General features: G+C 35.3%; 1 protein-coding gene across 4 annotated transcripts; it reads right to left on the bottom strand.

The window, feature by feature from the left end:
- Positions 1-831: 831 nt before the first annotated feature.
- LOC106163417 (high-affinity choline transporter 1) lies at positions 832-23,271 on the bottom strand. 4 transcript variants are annotated; one of them, XM_087005624.1, is made up of 10 exons: positions 22,609-23,271; positions 19,436-19,641; positions 10,364-10,590; positions 6,473-6,580; positions 5,039-5,194; positions 4,099-4,247; positions 3,620-3,769; positions 3,157-3,286; positions 2,497-2,714; positions 832-2,134 (listed from the first exon to the last, which is right to left on the bottom strand). In XM_087005624.1, exons 3-10 carry the CDS (start codon positions 10,533-10,535, stop codon positions 1,451-1,453), a joined length of 1,767 nt encoding a protein of 588 aa, XP_086861750.1. In that variant the 5' UTR covers positions 10,536-10,590; positions 19,436-19,641; positions 22,609-23,271; the 3' UTR covers positions 832-1,450. The 4 variants fall into 4 exon arrangements, with proteins under 4 accessions (XP_086861750.1, XP_013396452.1, XP_013396454.1 ...); XM_013540998.2 differs by lacking the exon at positions 22,609-23,271 and adding an exon at positions 21,495-21,643; XM_013541000.2 differs by lacking the exons at positions 19,436-19,641; positions 22,609-23,271 and adding an exon at positions 12,620-12,874.
- Between the last annotated feature and the right edge of the window lie 636 nt (positions 23,272-23,907).

Here is a 23,907-nt window from a genome sequence, read left to right as displayed (position 1 = left end):
GTATTTAAGGTTATTTCATGCATTCTGTTGGTATAGCAATCAATAAAACAAATATCAAATAAACAGCGTCTTTATTTGTACTCTCAGCAAATTTAAGCATTGTAAACACTTCACAGAATTGTTAAAAAATGAAGCAAAGATACTGAGTACCAGTAGGCCTTTGCTTCCTACTACCAAATCTAAAAAAGGTAATTTCGGTCGATGCCATTTTGTCTACTTCGACTCACACGTAACAGCCAACTATCGGGTGGCCTGTCCGACCTTCAGTCCACCAAATACCACGACGCTCTTGTCGACCCTTTTTTCGCTACAAAAAAAACCCTGGTAAGTCTATGTGCTGCTTTGGACAGAATGTCACTGAAATTTTCCGGGCGATGATCGCTGGCCGCGGCCAGCCTTTCGTATAATTGTAAAAAGGTGATATCTCCATGTCCAATATCAATGGCAAACCAATCCAAAACGACGGCCCCCGTTCTCTTTATGACTTTAATTGTCGTGTATTTTGAAATTAATGCTAGAGATGAATTTGACGGCAAAGCGGCATTACTTCCACGTGGTGATAATACGCATGCGCAGAAAGCTCATTTTCCGCACTCGGAACTACTCGGATGTCTCCGCAGTCGACAATGACAGCATGGAGCTTGCGGAATTAGCCGAGGATTGCCGATTGCATTTTCCGGCAAATTCAATCACGACGTTTGCGACAACCGACTTCCTGGGGGGGGGGGGGGGGGGGGGGGGGGATTTTTTTTTTTTTTTTTTTTGGAGAACGGACGAAAATCGGTGCGCGCGCAGGATGTCATCCATAAAATTAAAAAAGTGTGGCCTAAATAGAAATACTATTTTATGATTTCAAAATTATGTATGTAAGGATTGATACATTTTGCCATTTACAAGATCAAGTCATTACCACACTCATAAAACATGAGACATTTTATTTTATTATTTTTTTAAATGCTGATTATTATAGGTAACATTTAGTGATTTACTGTTCCCTTTTTGAGGTTACGCATACCATATTTTACCTTGTGTTAAACACAATATATTTCCTTAAGATGAAACAGAACCCAAATCTTCCACATTCACATCTCACTGGATACCAGCTTATAGAATAATTTTGCCATTTCCTGGCTGTGCTTCTCCATCCATTTGTATATAGTAAATGTTTTATTTACAGGACATATAATTACAGGGCTTCAGTAAATGCAAACCACTTCTTCAGATAAGACAAGACTACTATTACATTATTATTGTACTAACATCATCAGATTTATCTAACCAGATTGTAGTAGTACACATATAAACTATATTATTTTGCTCTTAGGTTTCTTCATACTTATACTGGTTGGTACCTTAATTTTGCTCTATTTGTCTATGTACAGGACATAAAATAACAGGAAGTTGTAAAGTGAATATTTAATACTACAGAACCTAACAGGGAAAGACAGCATTAAAGCCCAGTTGATTCATCTGATGACTCCCCCTCGTCTTTGTCGAAAGATTTACTGGTTCGGTGATTATTAGAGTTGGGGGTAGGAGGCTGGGACAAGTTTTCCGCATTAAGTAGGTCGCTCTTTGAGAACTTAAGTGCAGGGTTGACCTTCCCGTTGGTTTCGTAAGTTTTTTGGTCTAAAGTAATGCTCGTCATCTCTGCTTCTGAGGGGGTGGCAGCTCTCAGCCCTGTTTTCTCCTCTGGGATATTGACTATACATTGAAAAACATCATAATGCTTGGGCAGCATCCCATTTTCAAAGACATACTTAAATGGCAAAGACACAGCCCATATAGTAAATAATGTTATCAGCATGGAGAGAGTCTTGTATGGGAATAACTGTGCATTATTTTTCTCGTCGTAAAATGGATACTTGATCAATGGATGTAAGCCAATCAACATCTCACCCCCAGCAAGACGGAAGAACAGACCAAATATAAACCCTGCTAAAGATCCGTAAGTGTTGGCAGCTTTCAAGTATATCACGCAGACGAGTTGGGGGAACAGAATGACGTAGACGAGATCGGAGCATAAGAACCATAAGCCATAGATTGTAGAGATTGTGATCCCCATTATTGTAGCCAAGGCGCCAACTCCAAAGATGGCAAAACGCATGACCCAAATGATTTCACGCTCAGATGCCTGAAAAAAAAATAATAAAAAGGATAAAATATATTGTACACAACCACTGAATAATCATGAATATCAATTTTGACAATTGTATTTTTATATATCTTCTAATGAGAGTTGAACATATATCTCTTTATGAGAGTCCAGGTGTTCTTCATAGCTATAAACAGATAGCTAAACAGATTTTAATTATTTAATGGAATATCTATTTCACTTGAAAATACAATCTTACTTTTTGTCAGACTGCAAATTATACACAATTTTATAACCATCCATTTTTTTTAATCTTTTTCTTTTTATATATCAGCTATCTTGAATTTTAACTGTATATCAATCCACTAGGACACATTGCCTATAAATCTCAAATATCTCACATTTTGCCTGCATGTCATCTTGTACACATTCCGAGCAAACATGGAGCTGGCAGATAGAACGGAGGAATCTGCAGACGACATGACAGCAGCAGAGATGGAGCCCAGTCCAATAAAAGATACAGCGGTGGGGCAAAGGTACTGCAACACCAGGGGCAGCACCAGCTTCTGTTCTTCTGCAGGAATAGGGAGCTCACCATCGTACTCTGTTGAATTCCAGTCTGGAAAATACACCTTTATGAGAAATACCTTTTTCCTAAAACATGTAAATGTCTAATCATAAATGAAAAAATGTTATTTACACAAACTGTTACAAGTCATAAAAAATTATAAATAATACCAGCCAATGCAAAATTATTAATATGAAATTTTTGGTGATTCATTGGAACACCTGGAGGCAAATCAAAAAGCTCTTATCGACAAATATATAGTGCATCACTTCTATATTTCTAAGACTAACATATTGAAATCAATAAAACAGCAACAAATTGTGATGGCTTTCTCAAAAATGAAACAAAATCTTGCAGCCATACAAATGTATAGAATGAGTAAATTGAATTAAAATTACCATTATCAATATTAATGTAAATCCATTTACATAATTCCGTAATAACATTATTACGTATCATTATATTCAATATCATTATTTTGTTGCGTCCCTACCAGTAGATGAGGCGATGGCTCCCACTAGGACTGCTGGGATAGCCAGGACCACCACACCAGCTGCGGCCACATATGACAGGATCTGGGCACGGAACGCTGTCTTTGCCGAGAGAACTCTTTGAAAATATACCTACAACACATACATAAGTGAGATGACAAAAGGCCTATATGTTAAATAAGTCACTGGCAGGTAAGGATTAGACTTTATTAAATTTGTCATAATTTGGTGACAAACAAATCTTTCAACTCCTTCTACTAAAGATATGGGCTTTCCTTGTCAAAGCTGCTAATCTAAAAAGTTTTAAACCAAAATCATAACCTATATGACAAAACATTAACAATCACTTGAGGAATTCGTGTTACTTGAAAAATTTCCATTCATAATTGAGAAATGCTACATTGTGTTGGTTGTGACACATAATTGAGAAATGCTACATTGTGTTGGTTGTGACAGAGGACCCACCTGCCATGGGATGCCACCAAATGTGAGAAGCAGAGCAGAATCTATGTAGGTGCCACTCTGAGAGGCAGGGAGTGTTCCAATCCATTTGGGAGCAGTCTCCACTATATTGCCCACTGACGGGTGGGTCATAGCAAATGGTATGGACAGCCACTGTAATTAAATTTTAAAATAATTCAAACTTTTGAAAGATTCCAGCAAGATTTCATAAATATTTTAAATAAAAAATAATTTACACTAAAAAAAAATGCCATGCCATTGTAAGCAAACATCACTAAAAAATTAAGAAATAAATAAATTGGTTCAGACTAGCTGCTGCAGTGTTATGCTTAAATTAAGTTGTCGAGGCCTAAAGAGTCAATCACTAATTAAACACTTATCACTAGTCAAAAGTTCATCAGTTAAAATGAGGTAACTTTTTATCTCTTTTTTTACTTGTCTGTAAGTAAATTTAAGACCTTGGTCAAGTGTGACATGCTCACCAAACCAATCACTATGCACATCAACTGTATGACATCTGTATATGCCACTGAGTACAGCCCTCCAAACAATGTATACACCACTGCGACACAGGCTGACACTATGACAGCTGTCGTGTTGTCCAGCTCTATGATGACAGAGAGAGTGGCTCCTGAAAATAAACATATGGAACAATTATATTTTATATTTTTGATATGTTAGAATACATATCCAGCTAATATGAAGTAAAAATATGGACCAGGGGCCAGTTTTACAAGCACACACATACACACACACACATAAACACACACACACACAATTTAAAAAATGAAAACAGAAAGTTGGTGTTAGTTTTAAGAATTCTGCTCCTCTTCAATACAAAATCCATCCATATAGTAGTCCCCTAAGATAGCTTGTGGCAATTTCTTTTTCTTTCTCTCTTTTGTTTTTTGGAAATAAAACATAAGCAATATTCCATCTGTGTGGATAACTGCAGATCAATTAGACTGAATGACTAATATTCAGTCTTTTAAGACTTAGAAGTTCTCATGTAAAGCTGACCCTGTGTTTGTCGTAATTGTTGCTGGCACACCAAACACAACTCAACACACATCCAAGCACATCCATGATCTTTTAATTTGCAGTGCTGTCAGGTCTTGAAAAACCTCAAAACCTCTCAAATACAACATGTGGTTTATTTGAGTGCACTGATACAAACATAATAATAATAATAATCTTTTGTAAAAAAAAAAAAAAAAAAGACTGATAAAGAAAAAAGAAAAACAACTGCAATTAAAAGATGGCCCCCAAACAGGTAATGAAATCTACTTTGTACTTTCTGATATTCTTTCAACAGGGATCCATAACAACACAAGCATGGACAGCAAAATAATTTAACTGTTGAATTAACCTTTTTTGATAAACTTTCAAACAAAGTATGTAAGCAGATAAAATCCAACTAACCCAAAGCAGACAAAATGGCTGCCGACCAGAAGACTTCCCCAAGCAAGGCGGGTATAAACAGAAGTCCACCCATTCTCTCTCCATATTTCCTTTGGAATGGATCCAGCATGGTGACATAACCTTCTGTCCTCATTTTATTGGCAAAAAAGAGGCCACCTGGCAAAAAAATTAATTTTGATAATCATTTTGAAAATTTTCAAGGACTACATTTCACTTTCTATGATACACTACATACATGTACATGAAACCACTTCTTCAATGCTGTCATTTTCTTTTTTTTTTAAATTAAAGCATTCTTTTTTCTTCTATCCTTTTGAATTTCAGTCAAACAAAAGCATTCATTTCATAAGCACTAAGTTTGTCACAATTTGAAGATGTAATAATAGATTTCAGCAAAAGATGATCATAAGGAGATGAAATTTATCATTTTCTCCCTTCAATTTGCTACGGATTATGAATTATGTTTCTTCAAAAAATCTTAGGTTATGCACCCAAGAGATTACTCAGTAAGATCATTTGGGAACAATTAAATGTGCAATTTCATTTAAGTCTCTGATCCATTTACAATAAAATCCAATGCGTCAAACTTGTACATAAAGAGTGAGGCAATAACATCAATGTGTGACTTCCAAGGGTCTTGGTTTTTAATCATCAAGCATGTTAATCTCTTTATCTGATGCATTCAGTGAGAGTTCCTGCAGAGTTGGATCGATCAATGTAGACCGATTGGTTCATTGGGAATGACCCTAATACACAATACTTCAATGTTTCTTATTCATATCTTTCTGATGTATACATAAAAAAAAGAAGAAGGGTCATTGGATTCCTACAACTTAGAACTCCTCAGAGTATATTAACATTGATTTTTTGTCGGGTATTAACTCCAAATTTATTATGTCTGGCCTTAATGAAGTCAGACGATAAACAGCACCCATATTATCCTGAGAAACAAGGACTGCCCTCTGCTGTTGTTTTGCTCGGTGGTCAATTTTTGTATTTCTTCAAGCCGTTTTATCTTGACTTTCATAACTGACTTCAGATTCAGAAAAACTGGGATCGTAAATAAGTGTAATATCCTTGATTTGATTCTATAATCACATTTCTGTTCTAAGTAAATGTAATTTTTTTCATCTGTTTAAATGAGAAGTAAAATTCACAATTAATCATGAAGTGTTGGAGAGAGAGAAGAAAGCACCCCTGCTCAAATGAATAAAGTTTAAATCTTTCTAAAATAAGTGACTGCAAGAATGAGTAAAAAATACTTCCCACCTCAATAGCTATAAACAATTACTTTACAAAGCACTTTTTAACTTCAATTTTAAACTTTCAGACTGAATATTTTAGCATCTTGGAGTTGTAATGTTAGACTAGAACAGTTGTTATTTTGATAGGTGATATTTCAGAATATGAAGAACAAAAACGTAATCAGCTTACCAAAAACAAGGCTAAGGGCATAGCCAAATGGAGCCTGACACCAAACCATACCAGAGGAGAAAATGATCTCTGCTGTACCATTGATGTAACCTCCTCCAACCCATGTGGCTAGAAAATAAAAAATGATAATAATAATTAAAATAATAATAATAATAATAATAATGACCAGGGTTACAATCACTTTTTAATATAGCATTTTGCAGAAGGAATGTATCATACAAGATATAAACACAAGCTATTTTCTACAAAAAAAGCATGCAATATTTGATTTATTAAAAAGAGAACTGAAGCTTATAAATATAAAAAAATCTGATTTTTTAAAACATGAAAATTGCACATAGATTTTTTAATGCCAACAACACTTTCTTTCTTCATCTGTATATGTGTGATGTGGTTTAATCCTAAGGAAAGGAGGAAAACTAAGTCATGCTTGCATGTTGTGTCACATATAGAGGCAGATGTCAATTATATATATATAAATATCTTATCAAATATGTAAATAACATCAAAGATAAGTCTGTTTACATCATGCTCCATAACATCAGATATGATTTAGCATTCTGAATGCATAATTCAGAAAAAAAAATGCATTTTGTTGAGTAATGTTTTTAAATAGCCGCAAAAGACTGCAAACTGAAATTATGACAAACTTGGGAGACATTAATATAATTTCCCCCTTTGATCTCTGCTTGTCTTCAATATTTTTAGCCTCAAACAATAACTGAAGAAATGCAGAAAAAGCTATTGTAAGAAATAATATTGATTGGTGACACATTTGTTTCTGAAAGTAATAACTTGTTCTGATTAACTTCAAAGTGAATTTCTGAAGACACAAAGCCATGTGCTGGAGAAAGAGGACAGTGTTACGACTAATTGCTCACAGTTAAATCCATTTAAAGTGCTGCCGATGCATAGAACACTCCATTTTAATGTCAGCCTTAATGAGATACATAGATTTCCAAATTATATTTATTTCACAGTGGTACAAGGCATTACAATATGTCGGAATAAGGTTGGCAGTGCTCAAAATTGTGTTGTGATTACTTATTAGGACTACACTTTCAATGGCATTTCTGCAAAAAAGTGTGGTTCAAATATAAAATTGAGAGAAAGAGAGAGAGAAAGAGAGAGAGAGTATCTGAAATTAATTAAACAGTTAGATTTCTTGAATTTCTCAGCTTATCCGAAGTATGGCTGTTCAGTTTCCCATGATTCTATTGACCATTTATTGATCAACGCTAAAAAAAGCTCCATTAATAAAAGGCGAACTACACTACACTGTGGTTCTGCAGAAGTCCTGTCATACAACGGGTGCAATAAGATTAGCTAGCTCAGTAGAACAATAAAAGAATTTGCCCAAGCTAATGACAGAGAGCTTGTAACTGCCTGAAATCCATTTAGCATTCTAATGGTGGCCAGATTTGCAATCATTGTAGATTTCTGGTTGTTGCTGATTTGTGTGTGCTTGCCAGCAACAATTACCAACATTCTTTCTGCTTCATGTTCCTTAGTTACCAGCCAAGTGCTGTAAATTCTTTGTTTTTCCTCAGTGGGTTACAGCAAGAAAATGAATCAATAAATAAAAGAAACTTAGTTGTAAATAAAAATCCTCTCGAGAAGTTCATATAAGTGCATAAATAAATACCTACAATATGCACTAAAATGTACTGTATATCTAACAGAAAAGGAGTTTTAAAAAGTTGTTTTTCCTCAGTAGGTTACAGAAAAAAAAATCAAAAACAAATAACAAAAAAGTGCTGATCCAAATAATTTCTTTGAAAATAAAAGAGTGCATTCATGCCAGTGGACGCATTATATGTCATTTGCTATGCAGATAATTCTGAGATTTTTTTGTGTTCACTTATACATATTCATTCACAGTTAAACTAGTATATAGTGTCTTCTTTATTAAAAATTTCATCATGTTCATCTGCATATTTGAGAATCTTCTTAAAATTCTTTTAAAAAAATTGACAGGAAATCAAAATTTGCACTTGATGCTCAGTAATCTTATAGCATATGTACCACTTGTAATAAAGGTGTTAAAGTCTTCTATTCCAGTGCATATACCTAATGTCTTGTCTCTGGATAAAATTTATGGAAAAATACAAGAGATCGTGAGATACTGGTACAACACTGTGCTTACATGTAAATCAGCACTCAATTACATCATGAAATATGAATTAAATCGCTGTGAAGTGAAGCCCTTGGTGCCACGGAGAATTGCATGTTGGAGCCTATCTTAACTGTCTTATTTGCGTACTTCAGGATCAATTTTTGCTAACTGCAATGAAAATTGACTTTTTGATTAACAGCAGAACCCTTGGGGGTACCACAATCTAGTACTCTAGTGACTGTGCAGGTCTCTAATATTTTTGTTATATGAATTTCAAATTAGATCTATAGATTTTTCCAATGCACGTAGGCGTGCAACATCAAATCATATTATTTCTCATTTTCTTTTATTTTCTTTGAATTTATTCATTTACTTATTTGAATGCGTGTGTGTGTGTTCTGGTGCAATGGTTCTGACATACTAGTAATTATAAGTATATTTACTACTAGTTTCTTGCATGTTTTCTGACTTATCCAATTTATCAAAATTTAAAAAAAACTTTCAAAATCTAACCTCATACTGTTCTATGTAGAACATGTGTCAGACATACTGGTATATGGATTGATTACTTGAAAACAGGGTACTGTTAAATGATAAAATAGAATTTATAGATTTATAATTGCAATTGTCAGACTGACTGATGGTTTAGTGAGTAGAATCAGGACAATATCCTAGATAACAAGAAACAATCTGTTCAAAAAGCCTGCTATTTGGTGGAAATAACACACATTTTAGGTGATTAGCCTCAAGATTCTGTCTCTCTCTCCTATGGGACAAGAGAGGGCCTCATCAATTGGTCAAAAAGTATTGCTCTGTCAACCTTTCAAGAGATGTCTACTTATAGCCTCAATTTATTGACGTTCAGATTAATCTTCCCAGCTTTGAGCCTCTGGGGGCACTTAATGTTTTCTTTTGAAATTATGAAATTACAGCAGTGCCTATATTGGTATTTTCCTATCAGACAGCCGATTATGGAAGCATCAGAAACATTCTGAATCTTGTGAAATATTATGTTGGATAAAAAAAAAATGGGGAATAAGAAGAACTGGCAAAAGGCACCCCTGAGACTTTAATGAGCATGTTTGATTGAATAAAAAAGTTTCATTTCAAAAACAAAAACTTCTATAAGATCATATATATATATTATTTCACACTTTCGCTATATACACGCGCAAGTCAAACATTTTATCGTAATATCATTATAGAAATGCAATTAGATAGGGATAGGTAAACCTGATCAAAGAGTCTATCACACATGCAGAAAAGGAGAAATGAAAAAGGTAAAAAAAAAAACAGAAGTAAAGAAATATATAGAAATAAAGGAAATGCCATGTATGCAGAGTAAGAAATCTAGTAGAGGAATACTATGAGAACTCATTGACACATTTCAACAAATTTTTTACAGAAATCTTTTCATGCTTATATTAAGCTGCTAGCGGCCTAGTGATTAGGCCTGTGCGTGTAAAAATTCTATGACTGTATGTCACCACAGCAAATTGACTAGGGACAATGGGTAATGAATAGCAATGACTTGATGATATAATTGAGTTTTGCATGAAGTACTAATCACTGTGTTATTCCCCCCGTGTTGAGTGCTACTGAAATGAAAAATATTCCTCAAATTTTATATGCCTCTACTGCAATTTCAAAGTTTTTGCATTTATGAAAAAAAGCTGGTGAAACTGATAGTCCATAAGTTGAACAAAATACAAAACTATGAACAAAATAACAAAACTATGCATTTTGCCCATATGCACCATTCCTTGCCTCCTTACCTGTCATTGTGAAGATCCCCACCACCAAGCCTATATTCCGCCCTGCCAACATAACCTCTTCACTGTCAGCATTAGCTTCAGTAGACTTGGTCTTCCTGCCCGCCCATATCCCCACCGCCAGGATGAGAACATAGAAGACGATAATGGAGATGAGGCCAGCTATATTCAACATGGTGGCAACTGTCTTGGTGCGTCAATGTCGGCGCTGTATACTATATGTGGTTTTTCTGAAATTTTAAACAATAAGGAAAATCATACAAATGAATTAGTAACTTAAAAGAACAAATATGGTTTTAATTGCAATAAAGGTAACATATGCCAATACACCCATAAAACTACAGGGTATATGCTATATAAGACTAATCATACATGCACACCAAATTGCAATTATAAAGAACACAATAACAAAAACTACCATCTCTCCAAAAATATAAATAAAGCACCCCTCAGGTAGAAACTTTATAAAAAATGAATTGCTTTACCTTCTGTCACAATATCAAATTTGCATATTCTCATAATATATGTAACCTTAATTTAATTTGGGGTGCTGTCAATCTTTGTCTGTGTCTGCACTGTTATGCTAAGACGATCAAGACTAAGGTCTTTAGCTCATATGACAACCATCTCTTTAAACACAACTTACAACAGGAAGTACCCATAACCTTATTGCTTTCTGGTAAAATGACCACCAGTGCCCATCCTCCATAATGACATAATAAAAAACCCATTTGAACAGGTTTATGTCACATTATTATCCATAATGAAATCAATTGAGAAGCAAGTGGCAAATGCAGAATGAGCACGTAATTGTCAGAGCAGTTCATCAGACTTAATGATTTTTAATTTCTGCTCTGATGTTAATGGTGGTAGGGGACTACAACTTTATTTCCATTTTTATGTGGCCAGTTTCACAAAATAATGAACTTTTGATTAGAAGTTGGTCTGAATTTATAACTAAATACTAGTAGTATTTAGCTTACCAGTATGTTGACCCCAGAAAATTAGTAACACTTGTTTTAAAACAAACCCGTAGCAAGGGGGGTTGGGAGATTTGAACATACCACCCTTTTTGTTGGAAAAATGTCCATTATGGGTAAAATTTGGCCTAGGAACACAAATGTTTCATGGTAAATTTAGACCCATTTTTCAGAAAAAGAAAATTCTCCTTTTAAATTGCTGGCTATAGGCTTGAAAAACAAATTAAACTGAAAATAAAAGGAAAGAAATAGCTACTACATGTAACTACATGTAAACTATCAGACCAATGGCTATACTTTTTTAATTTGAAGTGAAGAAAAAAACCCTTTGGTCTCCAGTTCTGTTGTGAATCAAGCCAGACAGGTATTACAGACAGACATGGAGGCAAATATTTATTCTGTGTTTCCTTCATACACGATTAGTTCATGACATGGCTTGTGTTCTCTTTTAAAGTCATTGATTAATTACTGTGAAAGGTGCATTGGGTTTGAAGATAAAGAAGTAGACAGGTGTTAATTCCACTCATTCAGGTCGACAAAATATTACAAATACATGTAGGTAAAAATAGTCCAGGAGCTGGTAAGATAATCTTTTTCAATTTACATGCAAAATGTTTAATTATATCAATACCTGTAGATGTATAAAGTTGTAATGGAAATGACAATGTCCACAAGCACCAGTATTTCTGGTCATGCAGTGACAGATTACAAACTAGTTCACATATACTTTGTCAGATCACCATTGCCATTTGTACCATTGCATTCACAGCACTCCAGCTAATATAAATTTACATCCATTTTTTTAATAAGTGATACACAGTATATACACATCCTATCAATTTGTTCTCATCATCTAAATAAAGCTAGAATAAAGTTTCCAGATGTTTCTGAATATTTAAATTGAAATATTTATTTTTGCAACTAAAATCCTTGGAAAAAACACTGAATTTAGTTCTTTTTTCAGTTTGATGAAAGAAAGTTGCAAGATACATACTTGTGCATATAAGGTAATATATATCACACATATGGCAATTGTTACATGTATAATCACATAAGAACAAAATGAAAATATAAAAAAAGTCAATAACAGTTTAGGAAATTTACAGTATTTACACTCCATACACGATTTTATTCAAACACCCTTTATCAGTTAACACAAATGAAAACATCCTACAGCTTTCTTTAAGAAATTGATTTACACAGGTGTTAATTCACCAGGCTCAAGACTATAACCACAGTTTTATAACCACATAAATAGGCCACTATACAAGTTAAATACCACTTCATCAACGTGCTTAACTCCCATCCCTGCAAGCAGTTCAAAACTCTGTTCATTGATTTTCCATTTACCAGTGGCTCCCTTGGGATAAGCTAACTTTCTCGGAGTGGTCCCAGGTGCCCTATGAAACCGACTGACTCTCAATTGCGTCCTTTGTTGATATGACGTACTTCTCCATGCTTCACACAATACAACAGTGGCCTGAGTGCTGTGAAGTGACTGAGATTTGAACACTATGAGGATATGCAATGGAAGTGTCATAAATGCTAGTACTGTACAACAACCAATACTAGTACCTAATGCTATAGATATCATAAATGCCTGGTTGTTTATCGGTGGGAAAATCTATGCAATATCCCGAGTAATAAAACTATATAACATTGCTTGCAATGCAAGTTATCTAACTTTAAAAGAAATTAATTTGTACTGCTGTAAATTTTTCTTATCATGTCAGAACCAAGTTAATGGCATTTAACCACTTTTAGCTTCTGCAACAACCCTTACTAAAACACCAGTACATTTTCCCATTTTTCTGTTGTTTTTTAGCTTTTAAAAAAAATAGGATAACATAAAAATAAACTTTTGATCACAGACTTTAATCATATGTACATGTGTGTATGTCTAAAATTCATTTGAAATCTGAGCTTTTTCCTTTGGGTCCTTTGAACTTTTCTAAGATTTTAAATCAAATAGACTGCTCTTATGCGTCTTTCTTCCAGCATCTTTCACACATGTAACTTAATTCACTTGATATTTTCCTGGAGTTAAAAATGTATACCTTAGATTTATTAAATACAGAACTATTTTTTTCTTGTTGTTAACATGTAAAACATGTATTGCATACACACATCATACACACATGCTTACACAAATTCTGTGTTGCAAAATCTACATCCAGTGTTTTTTGCAGATATACGTAACCCATTTTTATCAACCCTTCCCTTTGTTTTAAATAGATTTTATTTATTGTAAACTACAAATAATGTAAACAATAGATCTGCACATTTCGACAAAGTTTGCAAGGCTACGCACTTTGCATCATGTGCATATTGCTCATGTGTGTAAAGACACAGACACATGCATGCACGTATCCACACACTATATATACTTGTAGTCAGCACAATTTGGTTTTCTTAGATCGCATTCACAACGAGTTGAGCCAGGCTTTACAAATCCTGGGGACTAAATATGGCGGACGTACATGAAAGAAAAACCGCCTAATCTTTTAATAGTCTCTCCGCCTCTCACACGCCTCCCCATGTGTCGTCCCAATGGAGCCGAGATTTAATGACTGTCCCCCCGCAGGGACGACGTGTGGGGAGGCGTGTGAGAGGCGGAGAGACTATTAAAAGATTAGGCAGTTTTTCTTTCATGTACGTCCGCCATATTTAGTCCCCAGGATTTGTAAAGCCTGGCTCAACTTATTTTTAAATGCGATCTTAAGTTGCCATAAATGGCAGAATTATAATCTGTTGGCCTAGAATAATGGTATTAAAACAGCAGAAGAGATTTAATTCCTGTACTCCACATGTCTGGCTTAACAGTCAATACTAAGTTAAAGATTTCCAATACCTCACATAACGTCTTCTGTAAACTACATGGCCTTACATAAAAAATTGGCTATTGAAAAACACTGAAAATTTGGAGCACACAATTTAAAGTGCTCTATCATTGTTCTATTACAGTATATAAAATGATAAATTGTGGAATAATATGGTTTATTGTTTTAATTTTTTTCATTGTTGCAGCAAGTTACATGCACCCACCAATGCAGAGGGTAACGATACTCAAAATTTTATGATATTGTGTAATATGAGAACACTTGTATTGTAATATAAAACACCACAGGCCCTTAGCCAGCAATTTCAAAGGGGAGGGGGTCTCTTCCTGAAAAATTGGATCTTTTACCATAAAATCTTCATGTACCTAGATAAAATTTTAACTATATATTATAATTAAAGCAGACCTTTTCCTAAAAGGGCTGTTCATTCAACCTCCCACCCCCACCCTAAAGGCTGTCCCCTGGGTTTGGGCCTATATCATAAGCTTTTGCCTATTCAAATATTTACAACTGCTTAGTATTGTTTCAATTTTCCAAGAGATTCTTATCTATATCTATGTTGAAATACTCAGTTCATTGAATTTCTATTCCTTAATATGATAATATTGAAGTACGGATTTTGAGAATGCAGGTCACATCAGTTTTCTGGCAATTTCAAAAATTTTCTCAATTGTTTCTAACTTCCATATCAACATCTTATTTATTCCAATTAATGCAATCAGCCTCAGTAGAAAGTTATTCAAAGGGGGGTTGTTGTGACTGCAGGACTAAAAATTATTCCTATTTTCCAAAAAAAGTTTTGGTTTCCATCTAAATTACTTATTTCTTACATTCCATTGTTCATTTCCTGCAAATAGCCCAGGGCATGACTTTTATTAAGGCCCCCCAAAATCAATGTTTATTAGATTGAGATAAAATATACCTTGACATCTCATTGATCTGTGGGGACATTTTGACAAAATATTGCCAATTAATACCAATTTTTTTCCTGAAATAGGCACACTGAGTCAATTATGCAATATGAAGAGGACCAGCTTTTCTTTTATGTAGATCCTGATGAAGCTTATAAATTGGTATTCAGATACTAGTGTTGCATATGAATAGGTATGAATATTTAGACCTTTTGATGTTTCAGAAATGTTTCATTTCTCACCATACCCACTACAGTAACTCAGGCATTGTGACCCATAGCCAGCAATTTCAATTAGGAGAATATTTTCTCAGTAAAAGAGGATATATTTCCCTCCTTAGTTGACCAAACTTGAGAATTGGCAAAGAACCTATAGATCAAATTTGATTCAGAGTGGATCTTTTCCATGGAAAAGGGTTATTCTTTTATCCTCCCCCCCCCCCCCCCAAACACACAGCTCCTCCTGCACATGGGCTGGCAATTTAGTTTTAAGATCTATATTGCATTCTTGAGTATGGTCTATTTTCAACTTGAGTTGTTCTTTTTAACAGGCCTCTGCAATCCAATACATTTAAATGTTAGAGACAAGGGCAAAGAAAACTTTACTGCAGCATTCCTATAGTATTCCTTTGAATGAGATATAAACCCCCCCCAGCAATGGTGTCCGCTCTTAGAATAGCATCCACGCTATTCTCTCCCAATTTAACAAGAGGCAGTCGGAAACAATACGGCTGTTCAATGAATATTTTATGATGAGCAAACAATCCATCACTTGTTCATTTAACTCCCATATCCCATGAACCTTGATTAATTTTTCACAAATACCAATAAATCCTTGTGGCACACACGCCCCAGTGGAAAGTTATAATTGAAGCCTACACACCGTAGTAATGTACATGTACATAAGTATAAAACAATCTAATGAACTGTTATGGTAGATAAATTTTGTGTTAATTTTTCCCCCTTGTAGAGCTCAATTAATTTGCATGAAAAAAAATTAAAGAGAAGATTGCTCATAAACCCAGGTGAATAAAAATATGTATTTTGGTCTATTTGTGAGATTCTTTTAAATTGATTAAAAAAACTGGAAATAGAGAGGATTGGCCAAATTTACATAATACTAAACCCCATGCTAATCCTTTAAATATTCATGAAAATAATAATTCAGCTATACTGATATGTTTTGAGAGGTTGTGCAATTTTTTTTTTTTTTTTTTTTTTTTTTTTTTTTTTTTTTTTTTTGCTACAGGGAAGTTTACTCCCTTTGGCAAGTGTTTGCTGCAGTTTGTGCAGAAAAAAATAACTAATTGGCCATCAAGTGTGTAGGGGATCTATTTAGATGACACTCTTACATAACAGTCAGGCTATTAATATCTCAAAACATTCCCTTACAGCTGTATCACTAATTCAATCAATTCAGAATAGGGGACTAACTAGTCCGAGGGTCAAATATGGCCAATCAACTTGAATACTTCCTCACGGGATAGCTGTTCAGTGTCTACTGCTCTATTCCCATAGATTTTAGATCGATCTATCCCCGCGGGGAGTCTCACTAGATTACTTTCAGATAATCCGACTTAAATGTCCGTCCCGCCTACTACAAGCTGTAAGGGGGTAATTAACTTTCGTGTCCGCCCGGCTGACAGCTATTTAGCGTGAACCCCCAGGGATTTAGGTCGATCTAAAGTAGGTCGATCTAATCTATGGAAATGGGGTGAATTAGCAGATTAGACGGAAAGCTTTGTAGTGGGTTGCCATATTTGACCCTCGGACTAGTCAGTCCACTATTCTGAATGGAGCCTAAGATGTGAAAAAAGCTTTATGACTCTAATTTTTGTTATCCAAGGACAAGAATAAGTGATAAAATATTGACCATCTCCTTTATCTGATATCAGTCCCCTTTTCATTTCCGTTACTTACATATTCATGGATAATGATCTCAAGTTTTTTAAATAGAAGGATATTGTACTGGTACATGTACATGTTTAGTCTGGTGCACATGTAGTCATAATCTAAGTACTGAGTACCACATCACAAAAAGCTTAACGTGGTCTTGATGTGAGGCTTAATGTGTTTGGAATAACAACTAAGGTGTATTAATGTTGAGCAATAATAGGGGATCATCTCTTGGAGTCTCAGAGGATTTTCCACAGACTTATACAGTAAATCCAAGGCTTATCACAGCATGCCAGCAGTTAACAGATAGGTTTACTGCATAACACTGGTTTTACCTTAATTGATTACAATCACAGAGCTGGATTAACTGATGATTGGTTTGAGACTATTAATTATATAAGAATTCATGTAAAAAACAAAAACAAAATTGATTAACTAAATAAGATAGCTGGCAGTAAAATACTTATCTAAATCAAAATTGCCCATCTGTGAAAAGAGAATTTATTCAAATGGTTAATGTACTAGTAGATCAAAAATCTATAAAATTTCAAAATTCTCAGAATTTTTAAGAATTTTCTATATTTCCCTTTTCCCATTTCCAACCTTAAACCCATTTTGTAATGGTCTTTACTCTTTTTATCTGACACAAATAAATATATAATCATCATCATTATCTGTAGAAATTTTAATTCAAATCCCGTTGTGGCATATCTATAAAATTTCAGGCCTGTCGCAAACTCTTTTGCAAATTTGGAAGAACATGAATACTTTCTCGCAAACTCACTACAAACTTTTTTGCAAATAAAGGGCTTCTTGCAAATTTGCAGCAAAATTGCAAAAATATAAAGATCTTTTGCAAACCTGTTGCAAACTCAAGATGTTCTTGGAAATTTGCTGCAAATTAGCAGCAATTCAAAATTTTCCTGCAAACTCCACACTGCAAACTTGAACATGCATGCCGCAAAAATGTACATACATGTACTGTACTAGTACATGTAACAGTGCACGTGCATGTTTTGAAATCAAGAATAAAGCCCTAAGCTGCATTAAGAGTATTACAGATAGTGTATAGTGTAGATATCTGTAAATGTATTTCATCATAGCTTCAGTGGGTATTTGTCTACAATCAAGCTTTCTTCATTTATTATGGAGAAGAGACTTGGAGCCATTACGTCTGACCCTAATCAGAAACAGAGGAGCAGAGGTAGATGCGGAAAGAATTTATTACTTTTCCCTAATTGGTTTAGGCTGTAATGGAGGATATGATGACTAGATTTTTGCTGAGATAAATGAAATGTAACTTTTGATTATATTCAACAGTCTGACTCCAATAAAAAAAATTTAGAAAGAAAAAAGAAGACAAAACTATAAAACTATGTAACTAATATCTTAATTGAGAGATTAAAGTGTAAGGAGATCCATAGATCAATATAGAATTGAAAAAGGAACTAAACAATTCACCCATCCCATTATTTATATTTTTTGTCAATAGCTACAAACATTCTGGCTCAATGAAATGAATATTATCTCATTTTGCCAATTCTTCACTGATTTAAGGGTGCTTTCCCAGAGATTTAGATCGATCTAAAGATTAAGTTTTAGATCGACCTAACTCCCTGGGGGTTCACGCTAAATTGCAGTCAGCCAAGCGGGCACCATAGTTAATTACCCCCTTACAGCTGTTAGTAGGCGGGACAGACGCTAAAGCCGGCCAAGCTGACAGTAATCTAGTGAGACTCCCCACAGGGATAGATCGATCTAAAAATCTGTGGAAATGGGGTGTTATATGCCTGTAAAAATCTGGATGATTACGTTTAATCTTCACAAATATCTTTTCAAACAAACAAGAAATTTGTAAGTGAGCCCAGTATCAATAGGATTGGTCTTGTTGCTTTGAAAAATAACACAGATGCACTGCAGGGCACTGGTAATTCTATGGAACTGATTTAGTTCTGAGAATTACTTATCAATTTTTCCATGAAATCTGAACAGAAAAATTTAACCAATGCCAACTATATTGTTTTAATACCCCCTCCCAATAAAAAAAGAAAAGGTAAAAATGAATTATTACATATATACTAATACTTTAAACAATTTTAAAAATTAACATGAAAGCAATATCTTATGGGTCCTATAAATATCAATCTTATTAATAAATTATAACATGCCATTGACATTTTTCTAAGGTTGACTTAACATAAAATAATTTGGCCCTGACTTGAACCAATTACTGCATTGTATAACACAATGAAATGAGTTCAGATCAAAACAATTCAACCTATAATAACAGTCAAACTGTCATCACTTAAATGCCAGATATCACCAGGTTCTGAGCTACCCCCCCCCCCCCTTCCTGAATTTAATTTATCCTCCGGGGGTGCAATAAATACAGAAGCAATGACTAGAACAATTTTTGTGAAAACTTAAGTGATTGCAGCCAAATGCTCACCTGTCCCCCGTGGACTGTTTTGTCCAGTATAAAGCTTCTCCTCAATCAGGTCAGTCCGATATGGTCACCACTAACAGGTAGGGCAAAATCAGTGGACGCTGTGTAGCATACAGTTTTCAGACCATATAAATCTTTGAGTAAGGTTTCCAAATTAGAACTGTGGTTTAAGTCTCTTTCCTCTGTCTTTCTCTTCTTCTATCTTTAAGCTGAAATGTTAACCGGTACATGTGATAGCATAATGACTGCAATTTAGCCATTCTCTGCAACATGAGTTGAAAATTGTGTTGTATCATTTTTCCTGTAATTGTTCATAGTTATTTTGTTTTGCTCAAAATTTGGACAAGTAGAATGCCTATAATCATCCAAGCTCTAAATGAAAATTTCTTTTAGCCATACAGCTTAATAATTTTAGCAAAAGCAAATCAATGATAATATTTGGGAGAAAAAATATTTTACTAAAATATTTCATATTCAATAGAATATGTTAAGTACATGGCTATAAATTTACTCATACAATAAAAGTGAGCCCAGGTATTGAGGCAGACTCAGCAGTACTTAATTAGATAAGCATGTCTGAGCACACGGCAAATACACTGTGATAAGACGTGCATATCCATAGGACTTAGTGGACAAGCTCTAGTAAGCACTGAATTAACTTGCATGTACATGTACATGTACACGCAGAGAGTTTAAACTTTTCATGAATTTTTGTGTCTGTATTTGTATTTACCAAGTTCTCAAAGGGTACTTCTTGTCAAAGAAAAATATTCATAACCTTTTCTTCTAATAATAAGTGTTAGATCAAATTTTTGTCTGGGCTAAAAATTCTATGCAAGCTGGCCAAAACAAAATTGCTATTAGATTATGTACAGTAGAGAAAATTAATACCCTGGCATCAGTAATTAAGAATGTAGTGCAAAACTGACAAATATGGACAAAATGACATTTATCAAGACAAGCTTAGGAAAACACAACATTAAGACAGGCATTACAGCAATTTACAAGGCCAATGTGTATTTTTCCCCAGTATTATCAGCTCTCCAACATAAACCAATACCTCAGCATGTTATGGATTAGTTTCAGGTGTCTTTCCATTGATCTTAATTAGGTTAATTAATTACCACAGCATAGAATCCGTTCTGTTCATTAAATTAAACCCAAAATAACTTTTTAGACTAACAACTTCATGCAGAGTGATATCTTCTTACTTTGTATGAAGTAAAAGTACACAGAAGCAACTTTTTATGAAAAAAAGACGCTAAAAAGAGTTTAGCCTTTTAAATCAATAGTTATTTTGATGATAGAGACTGTAATTATGTACTTCTCTCATCGATATGGCAGTGCAAACGCTTCCTTTAAAGTTCCAGTGAAATTTATCTGGAGTTACTCTGTTAATGACATGGTTAATTGAAGCCTTCTATTTACTGATCGAATTGACCTAAAACTGAGATCTTTTTACCATAGCGAAAATTGCTGTTAATTTTCATGTTTACAGTGCTTTTGATTCTCTGCTTGCCCAGTAGCTGGTGTAATAGTAATCCATGTCCTACGGATCACCATTACTAAGAAACGGTTGTCCTAATGAGATCTCGGTTCCTGTCTCATAATTGTAATACAGGTAGGTACATGTACCATTTGTTTTCCCAGGACTGAGCGTCCCATAGGACTAGCATTACCAGGACGTGCGCTCCTGCCATTCGGGTCGTGACTTCACATTCGGTTTTCTACACGGCAAAAATGAAAGTGGAGGGAGAAGTGGGGAGGGGGGGGGGGGAGAGGGGACGAGGAGGCGGGTTTACACAAACCGATGTCGGTAGACAAGTACCTGTACTTTCCAAATAATGGCATCTCTCAACCGTCTTTATTAATTACAACAACATTACCCACCTGACCCTTCGAACCAGTTTAGGTCTTACATGGACGCTATTGATTACATTGCTCAGTGTATGTAACAGTAAATTACAAAGAACACAAAATATCGATGCACATACAATGGCCCGTAATAACAGGTGCGCCGGAGTAAGCGCTAACAATGCGACAAGAAGTGCAATTTACAGACCTTTCTCCACTTTCAGTTAATTTCACCGTAGTTGAGTTAATTTGCCCGAAGAAGAAATCTCATATCGGTGAACTCAGTAACAACGCAATGTCCGGCATCTCGCCGCGAAGAAAGAGAGACCAGACCTTTTCCCCCTGAAGAACAATACAAATCTATATAGCCACTTTTCCTTGCCCCAGCGCGTGGCTTCAGAAGGGTAGTATTAATTTTACCAGTTGTAGTTTCTATACTTGCTTTGTGTCCACTATCGATTAGCGGGCGACAGTGAGGGAAAGGGAAAAGAGCTCCTGCTTTTACTAGCTCAGAAATGAGTGGAGATCGATGTTGCAACGACACATGACGGGCTCTTCTTTGGAGGGTTAAAAATACTAATGGCAAGCTGAATAATTTTCACCGGCATTGTGGACTGTTTCAGTTACAATAGTAGATGTACAAGCCGCCTAAACTTGTATTTTCGGTGCCGATGATGCACGACGTCTAATTGTAATTTCATTCCGCATCCGACAAAGAAAATGCCGTTACAAAATAACAGAAAACCTGCCCATCGAGGGAACTTTTTGTAACATACAGTCTAAAGCCGTATCAGCTTAGCTAATGTATACGTACAAGAACTTGATTTCTTTCCCAAACATCCCAATTTATACATTGTATTCTTGTCAAACGTCCCATACCACAGAGCCGTTTTTATCCCAAATTCACCTCCATTGTCCCGCATTTGACGCTCGAGTGTTCGAGATTTTTGTATTGCGTTTTTTATTTATGACACCCTCTCGCCCAGCTTTGATCACCGCTTAGAATGAAGACAAAGTGCCATTTACAGTTCCAAATGTTTTATCATTTCACGTTGTCATCAGTCAGTTTCATAAACACCAACTTTAAATACGCATTCTTTGAGAAGAGCACAGACAGACACACAGACACAAAAAAATGGACAATAAATCCACTGGACGCATCCCATCGACATAAATTCCATAAGGGTACAAATGTAAGTGTAAGCACATGTAACAAAAGATTTTACAACACTTATTTGCTGATCTTTAAACAATAACACGGATTCGATGCTGATATAAAACTATTTTAAAATGATAATTAGCAAGTATGAGACACAATTTACCTTGGTAGCGTAGAAAAATCTCCCAGTAACTTTTCACAACGAATATACGACTTCAGCAGCGCTCAAAGGGCCATCCTGATATTCAAATACTGAATTCATCGAAGTTTTGGAACGCAGGAACTTTCTTCATTCCGCTTGACACTAAATCCAATCGTAGCAATTCAAAGTGGGGGGAAAAGCAATAACCGCTTTTTGTTTTGACCGAGCCAGAAGGCAAAGACGCGAAAACCGGTGATTTCTTTTTATCGACGTTCAAATCGCTAATTTTTGACAGCACTGCTTCAAAGATACCTCATACGAGAAGCTGACGAAGTAGGGGTAGTAACTTTAGACGGGGCTAGCAAGGAGTATATCCACCGTCTGTTCACTTCCGAAAGTCGTCCAGTGGACCTTTCTAGCGACTGGAAATCAATTCAATAACCCTGTTTGTTCGTAACGATCCGGAATTTATCATAACAGTATCCAATAGATTTTCCAATGGTGGAAAATAAAAATCCCCGCGTGACGCGTGACGTAATGTAATTAAACAGTCACTGCTGTAACATATCATACAGTTTTTCATCCGCCCACAACTTCCGCTCCTATAGACTGACGTCTGTACGCGTCCCTGGCTCGTCAATTAATTTACATCACGGCCAATGTGTATCTTCCAATCAAATGACTGATTGGCGGGTTTACAATCATTTCATGGGAAAAACTTGGAAAATGGGCAAATATAGTGGTGCCAAGGGATTTCAGCTTTAAATGAATAAGAATAAAATCAATGCGCCTCTCGCTGGAGCTCGCTTTATGAATATCCTCGTTTCTGGGAAACATGCGATGTGCGGTTCGGGTGTGGGCAATCCAGTCATAAATTTCAGGTTCTTATTTTTTGGACAAATCGTAGGTGCAATTTGGCTTATCTACCCTATAGTCTCCTGTGCGCCACAAGATTCATACACATACAAATGTCGTTCCTTCTTAAGCGGAGTTGCTTCATGTTTTATGAAACGTTTTTTTAAAAAAAGGAGTTTAATACTTTGATAGACTATTTCATAAGGTAGATGACAGATGGTGTCAGGGTTTAAAAAAAGGAGGAGAAGGGGTAAGATTAACAGAGGTGGAAGGGCAATTATCAACTCGTTTAGGTTCGACATGTGCCCCACCCCACCCCCTCTCTCGCCTACAGCAGCAAAATTTAGGCACTTTGTGGTAGCAGATCAGTGTGAAAGTTTCTTTCTCTTTTTTTGTATTATTACTATTTAACTCTGTACATTTTCACCAGCTCAGTCTGGCGTGGAAAGCATGAATAAAGCATAT

The sequence above is a fragment of the Lingula anatina genome, chromosome 2, assembly GCF_051362555.1.
Source record: "Lingula anatina isolate TDL-2025a chromosome 2, LinAna3.0, whole genome shotgun sequence".
Lineage (NCBI taxonomy): Eukaryota > Metazoa > Brachiopoda > Lingulata > Lingulida > Lingulidae > Lingula > Lingula anatina.
This window is presented reverse-complemented; position numbering and strand designations above follow the sequence as displayed.

What these genes read in the sequence shown, in the direction of transcription:
- LOC106163417 (XM_087005624.1), bottom strand. Translation starts at nt 10,535, where the DNA reads ATGTTGAATATAGCTGGCCTCATCTCCATTATCGTCTTCTATGTTCTC. An exon ending in GGGGATCTTCACAATGACAG is followed by an intron (nt 6,581 to 10,363) that starts GTAAGGAGGCAA and finishes TTTATTTTCTAG; the next exon opens with CCACATGGGTTGGAGGAGGT. An exon ending in AGATGACATGCAGGCAAAAT is followed by an intron (nt 2,135 to 2,496) that starts GTGAGATATTTG and finishes TTTTTTTTTCAG; the next exon opens with GCATCTGAGCGTGAAATCAT.